The sequence below is a fragment of the Branchiostoma floridae genome, chromosome 16, assembly GCF_000003815.2.
Source record: "Branchiostoma floridae strain S238N-H82 chromosome 16, Bfl_VNyyK, whole genome shotgun sequence".
Taxonomy (NCBI): domain Eukaryota; kingdom Metazoa; phylum Chordata; class Leptocardii; order Amphioxiformes; family Branchiostomatidae; genus Branchiostoma; species Branchiostoma floridae.
In genome coordinates, this window is record NC_049994.1 from 15,643,754 (window position 1) to 15,657,320 (window position 13,567).

Sequence of the window (13,567 nt, forward strand, 5' to 3'; positions counted from 1 at the left end):
CCTACAGGAGATCATAAGATGTTGTTATGTTTACATTTATGGAAGATAAATTGCTTTTGCTCTGTTTCTCCTTCTGCCTGAAGTTCTGGGACATCCCAAAACTACATGGAGACGTACTGTGGCTAAAGACCTAGAGGCCATTGGGATCCCCTGGGATGCTGCTCAGCCGCTAGCACAGACCAGACCCCAGTGGAGGAAACTAATCACAGCCTTATGTCCCACATGGGATGAAGAGGATAAGTAAAGTAAGTAAGTAAGTAACTGATGTCTGAGCCTCACAATAGCTATCCAATTGTTTGAGGAACTTTTGTATTGAACATCTAACCTTTGTCAGCATCTTGATAGCCGCGAGGTTGATGGGATACTCTGCCGTCTGCACGATGGGACACAGGACACGGACACACTGCTCCGCCTGCAGGGAGTTGGCAGCTGTACTGCAGGTCTCCTCTGCAGCACGGACAACCTGCATCGAAACTTCAAACATTTAGTCTTGCTGCAATTGACTCTCCTACTTGCTTTCATGCTGAATAAAACATTTGGCCATTGCGTCTAGCATTAATTTGGGAATCAGTTCATTTGTGTATCAAATTATTTTTCAGACGCAGTATAACATCTGAATGCTTGTTTAAACCATCTTATACAATGTCTTCAATACTCTTTGCATTGTGTAAACAGATATGATGCAAACATTTGGCAGCAGAAAACATAGTTTTCTAAGAGATCCATAATAATCAATCTTTAGTTCAAATGACTTGTCATTTTTGTCAAAATGTAAAAACTATCCGCAAACTTGCCTCTTTCTGTACATCCTTGTGAGCTTCCAGAATCTTCATGATGGTCAGCTCAGCGTAGCTCTTAAATCTGGCCGGCTGGTTCCTCAGGATCTCGCGTAAAATTACAGGATTTACTGTAAATGCATTTAAGTTTGCGGGGATTTAATTTCGCGGTAACACCATCTACTGCAGTCTAATACCTTAATAGAAAAATGTTCGCGGTGGATTTAATTTTCGTGGTAAAGTGGTCGCCGACTCGCCGCGAAAACCGCGAACATAAATCCACCGCGAAAATTTCTGCATTTACAGTATATGTATTGACCAATACAAGATACAAATGTATACTGCATGGAGCTATCCGTCTCTTTACTCAAGGAAGGAAATATTGTAAATGTATGTAAGGAATTAACAGTATGTGTTGCGCTTTTGTACAGTTTGTAGTGTGCCATTTTGGAAACATTCAAATAAGTTTCTAAAAACTAAAAAAAAAGGATAAAGAGATGAAGGTAAACAAGCTGCTCTTCAACTTTGGGTGGGGGTAGAAGAGGATTTATGTGTATTTTTCATATACAAGATATGCTGCAGGGAACTATCTATATTTATGTTTTCCTGGAGGAGAAAACATATTGTTTTGCTGGTACATTCGCTTTTTTTCTTCCTCCAAGCAGAAAAGGTTTTGAATAAAATAAAATAAAAGCCAATCCACTATAAGTCTGCAAAGAAGGCTAAGGAATGACTGGAAAAAAGAAAAAGAAAAGCCAAGCTGGCTAAAACTCTATTTTGTTTAGCTTTACCAACTGAAAAGTTGGCACCTAAAATCTATAGTTGCCTTAACTATTAGAGTTCGAAGGTACAAATGTATATGAATGATTGATAGTTCAGATGTGTGATGTCATTGAGACGTGTGATGTCATAGAAACGCGTGCCCGTGTGATGATGTCATTGATACGTGTGCCAGTGTGATGTCATAGATACGTGTGCACGTGTGACACCAGAAAAGCCTCTCCCGACAACCCCACCATGTACCAGCGCTCACCTCAGTCGATGCGCCACAAACTTCGATTTGTCTTGTCTAAACAACAACAAAGTAAAACGTGCAAGAATAAGCAATTATATGGTGCATATTAAAAAAAAAGCAGAAAGCTCTTCTAAACTACTGCTGAGTTTGCTCTGTGAACAACTGGTGCAATCTATAAAAAGGTTGTGTATGTAAATTGAAAAAAATATGAGCAAAACATATGGGCATAAAAGACCTTTTAATTTTGGGCAAAATACCAAATACGAACCTCAAAATCGCATCTCTTTTACCAAGGACAAGTATCTCGACCTATACTTTTTTCCAAGACTGAAATTTCAGCAATATTTATGTACAGATATCAGACTTCTGTCAAAAAGTTTGCAAAAACTTTTACATGAGTTAATGAGTTAGAGTGTGGTGTGAATGAAGGAAATATGCTGCATGTTACTTTGCAATTCGAATTCCTACCTTTCATCGTGATTGGATAATTCCCTCAGGAGTTCTGCTATCATCTCTGATTGGTCAAGGGGAACAGCTGAAAGAACAGGAGCATCTTGGGTGAAAAAAGACAAACTTACAGAAACCTATGAAAGAACTCAAGCATCTTACACAATATACAAGATGCGTTGATGAAAGTTAGACATCGAAGTATTAAGATAGCAGTTGGATATGATTTTGTGAAGGGTCAGATGTTCAGACAACCATCCAGTGTCTTTCGTCAGTGACAGTTGCTTGAGTAACTGCTTTTTGGCATATAATATACAAGATGTGTAACTTTAGAATCAAGTCAAATCCAGTGAAGTTTTAACTGCTGAATATTTATTGCTCATCACTTTTCATGACACATGTAAATGTAAATAGCAACTTTTCAACAATCTGTATATTACTAGGTCTTTCAATAATGTATCTTTCAATTTGAAGTATCTATTTGTACAAGAAACTTACATCCACAAAAATCTTCATCAAATGTGGCCTCTGCTAGAGCTGCTCTATTGTAGGCATTCACATTGTTCTGAAATAAAAGACAGCCATATTAGTTAGCAGTAATCAACCATACCTTTTTGCTATTTTCCCTATCAAAGTTTCTATGAAAGTTCTTCATACATAGCTATCTTCACTTTGAGAACCTTCATCCTCCTCCTACGACAACCTTAAGAGGTTTAGGTGTGATAGGTCATTCAGTGTGATATAACCAGCTGCGAAGCTGGTGTGTTAAGCCGAATGCCGGTTATACAGGCTATATAGACACAGATACAGAAGTACACCTACCTCATCTTGGTACTGAGTTGGGTTGTAGAGTCCCTGCTTTTTAGAGTGGGAATCCCCGGCGTGGTCTGTGTGCACGATCTTGGCGTCCGGGCTGTCGGACCGAATGTCCGGCATAGAGCTAGTGATTCCACTGTCTCCTGAAACCTGTGGAATCATAGATAATCTATGAAGTAAATCACATCTGTAACAGTGTCAGCAATCAGACCTGAGTGACATTCTTACATCTATACAGTTGCTTTTCGCTCCAACGTTTATCATATACTATAAACAGTCGTTTCTCGCTCCGACTTTTATTATACACTATGTACAGTCGCTTCTCCGCTATTCCATCGGGGAGCATTGACATCTCTAACATCTGGAATCTTCACATTAAGGAATGGGTTCAAGCACTCATTCTTTCTTGCGGGAAGACCTGTTGTCATCGAACAAGCGCTTTAGAACCCATTCCTTAATTTGCTCATTAACTGACATCACCACCAAAAAATTTGAATGTACAGTTCCCCAGATAACCCAGACGGGTAGCAGAAGCGAACATAGGAGTGAACTACTACACGGATGGTATCCAGGCTAGATACTACTATGTAAAACAGTGGATAAATTTATGTAATACCATGATTGTTGTCACCTTTATAATTACCTCATCACTGTCTTTTTTCTTGTCTAGTTTGATCGGTTCGTGGTCGTCGTGGTGAAAGTTGTAGTTCTGAAATTCTGCCGTCATTTGTCGGAGCGAGTTGTACATTTCCTGGTACTACTACTACTACTACTACCACTACTACATTGTACATACCCAGAACATGATTTTTGTCACCTTTATAATTACCTCATCGCTGTCTTTTTTCTTGTCTAGTTTGATCGGCTCGTGATCGTCATGGTGAAAGTTGTAGTTCTGAAATTCTGCCGTCATTTGTCGGAGCGAGTTGTACATTTCCTGGTACTACTACTACTACTACCACTACTACATTGTACATACCCAGAACATGATTTTTGTCACCTTTATAATTACCTCATCGCTGTCTTTTTTCTTGTCTAGTTTGATCGGCTCGTGATCGTCATGGTGAAAGTTGTAGTTCTGGATTTCCGCTGTCGTTTGTCGGAGTGAGTTGTAGATTTCCTCGGAGTTCATGTTCTCGGCATCGTAGTCCACACTGCCCGCGGGAGAGGCGTTCCGGAGGCTACCAAGTCTGGCCAGGGGGGAGGTCAGCCCGCTGCGAGGGGATTGCACGGGAGTCGTTCTTCTGGGGCTGCCCTGTGGGAATCACCAATGAAATACGTTTAAGTCACGTCGATGAAGGTTACAGATCTAAGTAATAAGATACGCCAAAAAGCACTTACTCAAGCAACTGTATATGATTTTGGAAACGGTCAGATGTTTCAAACAACATCTGTTGTCAGTGTCACTGATGAAAAACAGTGGATGCTGTTTGAAACGTCTTACCATTTCCAAAATCATATCCAGCTGCTTGAGTAACTGCTTTTTGGCATAAATATGTTTAAGATTTAATCTAAGATACTTAGGACAGCAACAAACTTTCTCAGACACGGATAAAATTGCCTTCTCATTCAATTTACTCTAAGGTTACATAGAAGTCCATTGCCTTGTCGTTACCTGGTTAGCATTGCTGGTGTTGCGTAGATGGTTGTGTCTTACCTGGTTAGCATTGCTGGTGTTGCGTAGATGGTTGTGCAGTAGTTTAGTGGCTCCGTCCTGAAAGGTCTTGGGCAGAACTGACAGCATCATGCTGAACTCTGGGGTGTTCAGCTCAAACAGACCAATCAGCACAGCTGAGGCCGCCTGTGGACACAAAGGGTTCAAAACTAAGTCCACATTACTGTAAATGCAGAAATCAAAACTGAACATTTTTCCATAGTAGTAAGAGACTACAGTGCATGTTGCTACCGCGAACTTAAAACCGCCGCAAAAAGTCCCTTTTCCCGCTTCAGCAACATTAATTCCCTGCGAACTTAAATGTATTTAAAGTAATTGATAACAACATGGGATCAAACTGGTTGCCTTTGTCAGCGTAGTCCTGTATTTCTGTGGCAAGGCGGGTCTACCATTCGTTTTTCATTTTCCTTAGTTCTGGTTGTGCATAAGACTGGACTTCAGCTAGCCTGGCTCTGATGGCAAGGTGCCTTGGATCAAACACAATACACAAGTCTACATGGTAGGTGGTCCTACATTTTGTTGATACAAACAGTTGCCTTTCCTCTATTCGAACATTTGCAAATGAATAAAGAGTAAACAAATATAGAATACACTGTTTTGCATCTAATTTATGTCCGAAACGAAATGCGCCAGAAATTGAACAAATTTGGTGCCCTCGAACAAAAAGTGTTCCGACAGCAATGTTCCAACGTCCGAATCAAGTATTCGAATTGCCAACCGTGCCACACTCGGCCCGCTCGAAATGGTTCAATTTACTCGAAGAAAGCCTGTGTGATACAACTTTCGAACCTGTGTGATACGGAAGTTATCACACGGTCCAGAGCACCCATATAGAACGTTTTCGCATCACAGGAATGACATAAAATAATTATTTTCTGAATAATACACATAACTGATTTTGATGAATGGAAGGCTAGCTATGAACAGCCACCAAAGATTCAGCACCAAGGCTGTACCCTATGGAAAGCTATTAATAACAGTATCACTTTCAGTACCAAGGACATGAACAACCGTTTATTTGATCTACTCTACTAAAACATTTTCAGTCCCAAAACAGACAAAACATTTTGTGCGACTCAACCACAACTGTTCCAAGATTTCTTGTAATGATTTATATGTTCCTCTGCATTTCTGTAGGAGCTGCCTAGGCAGACCCATGTAATGACTTGTCTCATCGTCAATAAAGTCAAAGTCAAAGATTGCCCCAATCCTGCTGCAACCCTGCCATATGTAATACAGTAATTCAAATCATTCCGACATCTTCCATTTTGTTTGTATAGCCCATGGGCCAGACAGACCTTTACAGTAGGTGCTAGTCCACTGGTAATACTAATAGGGTGTGTTCAACTCAAATACTCTTTTTCAAAAGTGCTTTCTTACCTTTCTAACTTCCACACTCTTTGGCTCGGTGGTCCATGTGATGATGCGCGACACGGCAAGCCTGGTCTCGGAGGAGTTGATGAAGTCCTGGGAGTATTTTCTATTGTTTAAACAACTCTGAAAGCCGACAAAGTCTAAAACCTTCTAGAATTTCTTTCTTACCTTTCTAACTTCCACACTCTTAGGCTCGGTGGTCCATGTGATGATGCGCGACACGGCGAGCCTTGTCTCGGAGGAGTTGATGAAGTTTTGGGGGCATTTTCTATTGTTTAAACAACTCCGAAACCCGTCTAAAACCTTGTAAAATTTCTTTCTTACCTTTCTAACTTCCACACTCTTTGGCTCGGTGGTCCATGTGATGATGCGCGACACGGCGAGCCTGGTCTCAGAGGAGTTGATGAAGTTTTGGGGGCATTTTCTATTGTTTAAACAACTCCGAAACCCGTCTAAAACCTTGTAAAATTTCTTTCTTACCTTTCTAACTTCCACACTCTTTGGCTCGGTGGTCCATGTGATGATGCGCGACACGGCGAGCCTTGTCTCGGAGGACTTGATGAAGTTTGGGGGGCATTTTCTATCGTTTAAACCACTCTGAAAGCCAACGAAGTCTAAAACCTTCTTAAATTTTGATCTCCTACCTTTCTAACTTCCACACTCTTTGGCTCTGTGGTCCATGTGATGATGCGCGACATGGCGAACCTTGTCTCGGACGAGTTGATGAATTCAATTTTCTATTGTCTAAACAACTCTGAAAGATGGCAAAGAATTTCTTTCTTACCTTTCTAACTTCCACACTCTTAGGCTCTGTGGTCCATGTGATGATGCGGGACACGGCGAGCCTTGTCTCGGAGGACTTGATGAAGTTTGGGGGGCATTTTCTATCGTTTAAACCACTCTGAAAGCCAACGAAGTCTAAAACCTTCTTAAATTTTGATCTCCTACCTTTCTAACTTCCACACTCTTTGGCTCGGTGGTCCATGTGATGATGCGCGACACAGCGAGCCTGGTCTCGGAGGAGTTGATGAAGTCCTGGGGGTCCATGAGCACGATGAGCTGCTCCATGTACCTGAGCAGCGCCACCTTCACCTTCAGGTTGGGCGTCTGGGTCTGATCCACGATGAACCGCATCAGGATGTTAAACTGCACGTCGTACGGGAAACTATCCCTGTTGTCAAATGTGAGAGATTTATCAGTTTTTAATGTTGAACCAGAATGAACTGAAGGGTTTTAAAGTGAAAATAGAACATTTGTACAACCTGCTTTAAACTAGTCTTACAACACCTTAACTTGAGCTTTTACACAGGCAGGAAGGCCATGTAGGCAAACATATATGCCAGCTCACATAGCTGTGTCAAAAACCTTCTGTACAAACCCCATAACCTGTCTGAGCCCCTTAGCTACAGACATGTATGACTATACGTTACATGTATATCATCTCACCTAGCTGTATCCAGTGCCTTCTGTACTTTAGCCTGTACAGACCCCCTAACTTGTCTGAATCCCTACCTACATGTGTGACTGTACATGTACATGTATATAGTCTCACCGTGCTGTATCCAGTGCCTTCTGTACTTTAGCCTGTACAGACCCCAGCAGGTCGGCCCCAAGTTTCTTCAGCAGCTGGGTGAGCAGGACATAGAGCCAGTCTGTCAGGTCTGCCTTATGCACCATCAGTAAGTCCACCAGAGTCTCCAGGAACAGGCTGAAAACCTTCCCGTGGGGGTCCGCAAACATGCGGTTAAACAGTTCCGTCACCCGCTTCAGCTCAGCACGGCTGGGGGGGAGACAAAGCAAAAACTTAGGTTAATTGCATATTTTATGAGTCATTATAGGCACCAGAAACCACATTTGCAAAACTTGACACTACATGTAATAATTAAGGGAGAATTTAAATGAAAAACAAGACTTCATGGGTATAACACAGAAAGAAACTGAACAAAAACGTAAAGAATAGTAGACTCACAAAGCCTTCTGATAGAAGCTGTAATGTCTAATGACTGTAAATTTCTTTTTTCAACAGCATCAACACAGAGTCTTTCTTTCCTCTTAACACCGGTGAAAGATCAGCTCTTCAATTTAGCAGGCTTCACAGATTTGAAATCACTTATGCTTTTTTCACACGCTAAAAACGATATCAGTCCAAATATGTACTGATTGCCATTTTCAGCTTTACAGTACATATCAGATGGGATTACCTGAGCATCTGGTTGGCCCTGAGCATGGCCTGTAGCCCCAGGAGTCCATCCTTCCTCTCCACCCAGGATGCGAGAGGTCTCCACAAAAATAAAGCATATAAAGAAATGAAACATTGAAACATAAACAGTACCTGAGCATCTGGTTGGCCCTGAGCATGGCCTGGAGCCCCAGGAGCCCGTCCTTCCTCTCCGCCCAGGAGCTGCTGGCACACTTGTTCAGGATCTCTGCGATGTCTTGTTGCTGTGGTAGAGAGTAAAGCACTTGTCACAAACAAAAACAGCAGGATTTTTTGTGTCTCACACTTTTAGTGTGTCTCACACTTTCACATACATGTAACCATTATAAATTTAAATTCTTTTAAATTGTTAATTTGCTGTGACAGAGAGAAAAACACATGTCACAAACCAAAATAGCAGGATTTCTCGTGTGTCACACATAGAAGCTGTAATGACAAGTGAAGTGGTGAACATCTTTTATTACTCAACAGCATCAACAGATTCTCTCTTTCCAACACCAATGAAAGATTAGCTCTTTATTTTAGTGAGCTTTACAGATTTGACATCACTTTTACTCCATAAAAACGATAATGGTCCATGTACCTTAGCTTTTAGCTTCTTACTAGCGCATACATGTAAACCAATATAAATTCAACATTTGAATTGTTGACTTTATTTCTCAGGTTTGGTTATATTCTCATAGTCTGGGTACCATCCTATTTCTCTGGGGCTCCTTACATTGGCGAGTGGCAGCGAGTGTAAGGAGCCCCAGTAGAAATAGGATGGTACCCAAGCTAAAATTCTCATACATATTAGTATGTTTTGATCTCTGATGCATGTTTGAAAAGCATGAAAGATTTACAGTGCTGTTGTATTTGTAGCCTTGTAGGCTTGCGGATGCATCTATAACTTAGATTTAAAGCGTGGCTACGCCATTGTTTATTCCTTAGTTTCAGGGAAAAAATGAGAGTTCATCAGCCCCTGATGATGGTAGCTGACAAGTTGCTAAGATATTGGTTGGGTATAATCATTTAAGTTGTGCAACAAGAACGTCGATGAAGTTCAGAGTCAGACGTCCAGATAATAAGATACACCAAAAAGCAACTAGATATGATTGTGGAAACTGTCAGACATCTCAGACAACCATCTGGTGTCTTTCGTCAGTGTCACTGATGAAAGACACTGGATGATTGTCTGAAACGTCTGACTGTTTCCAAAGTCATATCCAGTTGCTTGAGTAACTGCTTTTTGGTGTACAATAAGAAGTTAAGTTTCTACTAATGACTCTACTTGAGAGCCAAAACCGTCCCTGCATATGCATATGTTGCAGAGAAAGATGTGATACTACTCTGGATACTACTGAGGAATGCAAAACTGAAAACACCTCTACGGCAGTGACACAAAACAGCACAACATATCTCACCAACTACACAGCAGTACCAAACACCATACAAGTAAAACACTCAACAATGGCCATGCTGCAACCAAAGGGTGGAATGGAGCCACAGTAATACTTATACAGGTAACTTGGTGTCCAGAAGCTAAGTAAACACTTGTCAAGAAGATAAGCTAAAGAAACAGTTGCCAGCCTTGAAGCTTTATAAACCTTCTGTAGGACTAATAATGATTGCCAGAGTTTTATTTTCCCAACATGTATCTGCATGAGAAATTGGTACCAAGAGTTTATAAGTCTGCATAATGATTTCAGAGCCAAATAGCTTCTCTGTGAGGTTTTGAATGCAATCTAGAATCTACTAGCAGATATCTTTGAATGCAACCAAGTGCAAGTACAGTTGTAACTGTTTTCCTCAAGACACCAGGTACCTTCAAGAAAACTTGAAGGAAATAGTCAGATTCTGAAATGGCTTTCAGATAAACTCTTCAGAATGACTTCAAATAATTTTGATCATAATCACAATTTTTTTTAACTTACCCTACAAGTCTGAAGTGACATCATCAATTTGTGTGCACCTATTACCCACAGCTTAGGTGCACAGAATTTAATGATGTCACAGGCTTTTATATGGTGGTTGAACTCTAAACTTTCTTCTCAAGAATATCTGAACATCAAAAGAAAAAACACTGTATCTGAGAGCCCCTTCAAGATCACAACCATTTCCTTTAAGAAACAGTGCTGCTACGACAGAATGCCCCAAGTCTACGTGGCGCTTTTCTCCTGACCTCATTGACTAGAAGCAGAAGGTGTTCGTGACTTGACCAGTCAGTTTTGTTGCTTGGCTGGAAGGTAGTCGTTAGCAGAAATGTAAAACCAGATACGTTGATGAGGGTTAGACATCCAGGTAGTAAAGATACTCAAGATAACAATTACCCAAGAAACTATCGAACACTTCAGGTAGCTTCTACGACCATTCATCAGTGACTGAAGGATCTACAGTTTAACAAGTAATGCTAGTTCACCTTTATCCGGAGGGTAACCTATATCTGTTATTTTTGGCATTTAGAAATATCAACTTGACTGACATGGTTTGGAACTACATCATTTTGAAACTTTTGCTGTTTGAAACCACAATCCATCTACTTGATATCCCTAAATACCATTTTTTAAAATAACGGATATAGATTACCCCGTGGTCAAAGGTGAACCAGCAGTATCTAGCCAAAAAGAAGAAGCTGCCTGAAATGTTTAACTGTTTGCAAATCTATCTGGTCACATGGTTACCTGTTATCTTGCATTAAGCCGGATAGTTTAGTTACCATCAGCAATATAGCTAGCAGAGATGGCAAGGGGGTAGCATGTTTTAGTAGGTAAGTAAAGGTAGTAACTATTTACTTTACTCTTTAGAAAAGGAGAAGGACTGAGTGTGTTTTCAGCTTGTAACGATGGTGTCTTTTAACTTCAGACTGTAACATAATTAAACTTACACCATTGCACTTCTATATGGTGCATTTACATTGTTTCCTATAGCTTATAATGTTGGCAATACATTTTAAGGTGTTTTTGCAACACTGTATTTAACTTAAGCTTTGAATGCTTTTCTCAGAAGTTTGTATGTGTAGTTACAACATGTTGACAAGGATATCAATAGACATGTACATTACTTATTAGTAAGCATATCATTGATGTGTGTATGAAAAGCTTTGCAACAACAGGAAAAAGCACAAATATAAGAAGTGACTAAGAACTACTTTTAAGAATCTACAGAAACACTAGAGTAAAAAAAACGAACAACAAATACTCTACTGACCTCAAGTTGACGCCCGTAACTTGAACCGTTTGACTTGTCCGAAGAAACGGAACAAATTTCGCTGTCGTCGTCGTCCGAGTAGACATCGTAGCGTCGCCTCATTGGTCGTCTCTGTGGGTGACACACGGTGTCATACTGCGTCGGTACAAACATGGGTCTTTAAATCAGTACTGTACATGAACGCCATCTAGCAACATTCAATTGAACTGCAGATCATATTTGTAATACAGTCAATATAGTCACTGTGCATAACATTGTCATATTGCATTGGTATACACATGGGCCTTATCAATACATGTACTTTTAAGCACATGCATGCTATATAGCACCATTCATATGATTGGTATTCATTTCTTGGTTCCCAAACATTCCAATGATTTAGCAAGAGGTCAAGATAATGACAGATTACATTCACTTCCAAAAACTTAGCAGAGTACAGACTGAATGTGGGTGTTACAGTCACCATGCTTAGATGTATGACATTTATGCCATCTCATAACGTTATGAATTTTATTGGTACTATAGGCTGAAGGTTCTGCAAATCTATGATACTACTTACACATACATGTAGTAAACATTTACTGGCACACACAACAAACAGTATATTAAGCGCTACATTTACTGGCTCTGTTAATACTACAAGCAATGGAGATCAGCATATCATTATCACTGCGTGTTAGGACATCCTGCAAACATGTGAGATACTCTAATTTTCCCACAAAATTCACGTTCTCAACATACTGCGAAGAAAACAGCTAAATGCAATTGATAAAATTACAATCTGTTGCTAATGTAATAGTTATTGTATCAACATCTTATTAAGGGTTGGAATCCTCTAAATTCTCAGACATACGGGTAAAGGATGTTTACTGATCAATCAATCTTGACAATTTAAAAGACTGAGAAACTGAGATCACTTCCAAGCCTTTTGAGTGACATCCATCAAAAAGTTTGGAAGTAATTCCCAGTTGTAAATATTGATTTTATCTCTTAAGATCACAACAGAGACTTGAGGGACTAGGTCTAGTTGGGTAAGTAAAAATCGCAGGGTACAGATTTAAGAGTTAGGGAGGGGGGGGGGGCACAAGACAACACATATGAGAAGGAAACCTTCCTTACACTGTAGTTTGCCTGGTGGTGGAGTGCAGTTGTGGAGAGAAGGAACATGGACAAGTTATCAACTGTGCTTGTAGACTGTACAGTGCTAGTACCAAACTATCCAATGCATATATTACATGGCAGGGCTGTCTCCAGCTTTAATTTCTTTTTTTGTCCTACTCATTGTTTGGAAGCCTAAGTTGTCGATTTTCCTTGTTAAACGTGTCATTTTACAGGTCACGAAAATGGATTTTCAACAGTTTCTTGTCGCGAAGTTTGGATTTTTGGGACGGATTGGGTAATATATTTTTCTGTCCCAACAAGCAAATTTCCGTCCTGCGATGGAGGGATGGGTCCTGGAGACAGCCCTGATACACTGATGTAGTTTGGTGGTTATGACAGTACTATAATGTATAAGTATCAAATACCTAATAATTCTGTTGAATGGAAAGCATAATGTAAAAAAGGAGTTGTTTGCAGTGGTTCTATTTTTCTGTTTTTCTCGGTGGCCTCTTCACCGCGAACATAAAACCATCACGAACACTCCATTTTCTCCCTAAAAGGAAATTAAATCCTAAGCAATCTTACAGCATATCATGACATTGTTTACAAAACATTATCATCTTCAAGATTTAGTCTTAGGCATTGCTGAACAAAGGGGAGGCTGAAAAATAACTACATTTGTTTATACTTCTACAGAAAGTGAATATAAAACCTGCATGTCTTGGGTAACGTTATGTAACCTTGTGTCTGAGCTAGCACGTGTTTTGTGTGCTGTGCCAGCCCAGTGTGTGAGTCTCACCAGTGCATCGGCAACAGCTGCCTCCACATCTTTGCCTGGACCCAGGACTCTTAGGGCTGTCACGGGGGGATTCGCTGAAAGGGAGAATTAAAAAGGTTTTACAATAATGATGGAAACACAACATACTGGTGGTAAAAAAAGAAAGCTTCTGAAAAAAGCT

General features: G+C 40.3%; 2 protein-coding genes across 15 annotated transcripts in view; both read right to left on the reverse strand.

The window, feature by feature from the left end:
* Nucleotides 1-886, reverse strand: part of LOC118432835 (CLIP-associating protein 2-like) — a 1,076-nt gene extending 190 nt beyond the window's left edge. Inside the window, exons 1-2 of the mRNA XM_035844456.1 lie at nucleotides 795-886; nucleotides 263-463 (exon numbers count right to left, since the gene is read on the reverse strand). Of these exons, the coding sequence (XP_035700349.1) occupies nucleotides 263-463; nucleotides 795-833 (240 nt within the window). The 5' untranslated portion in view covers nucleotides 834-886. The remainder of the gene's footprint in view (nucleotides 1-262; nucleotides 464-794) is intronic.
* An 824-nt stretch (nucleotides 887-1,710) lies between these two features.
* The window catches only part of LOC118403812 (CLIP-associating protein 1-B-like), a 110,485-nt gene continuing 98,628 nt past the window's right edge, over nucleotides 1,711-13,567 (reverse strand). For 7 of the 14 annotated variants that reach the window (XM_035802623.1, XM_035802627.1, XM_035802626.1 and 4 more), the window contains 13 exons: nucleotides 13,408-13,481; nucleotides 12,627-12,638; nucleotides 11,508-11,642; nucleotides 10,483-10,539; nucleotides 8,436-8,545; nucleotides 7,656-7,883; nucleotides 7,052-7,274; nucleotides 4,670-4,855; nucleotides 4,067-4,309; nucleotides 3,061-3,204; nucleotides 2,737-2,803; nucleotides 2,260-2,326; nucleotides 1,712-1,845 (listed from right to left, as the gene is read on the reverse strand). In XM_035802623.1, coding sequence (XP_035658516.1) covers nucleotides 1,806-1,845; nucleotides 2,260-2,326; nucleotides 2,737-2,803; nucleotides 3,061-3,204; nucleotides 4,067-4,309; nucleotides 4,670-4,855; nucleotides 7,052-7,274; nucleotides 7,656-7,883; nucleotides 8,436-8,545; nucleotides 10,483-10,539; nucleotides 11,508-11,642; nucleotides 12,627-12,638; nucleotides 13,408-13,481 — 1,586 coding nt within the window. In that variant the 3' untranslated portion in view covers nucleotides 1,712-1,805. Of the gene's footprint in view, nucleotides 1,846-2,259; nucleotides 2,327-2,736; nucleotides 2,804-3,060; nucleotides 3,205-4,066; nucleotides 4,310-4,669; nucleotides 4,856-7,051; nucleotides 7,275-7,655; nucleotides 7,884-8,435; nucleotides 8,546-10,482; nucleotides 10,540-11,507; nucleotides 11,643-12,626; nucleotides 12,639-13,407; nucleotides 13,482-13,567 lie in introns of all 14 variants that reach the window. The other 7 variants (XM_035802629.1, XM_035802628.1, XM_035802617.1 and 4 more) reach the window with 6 other exon arrangements.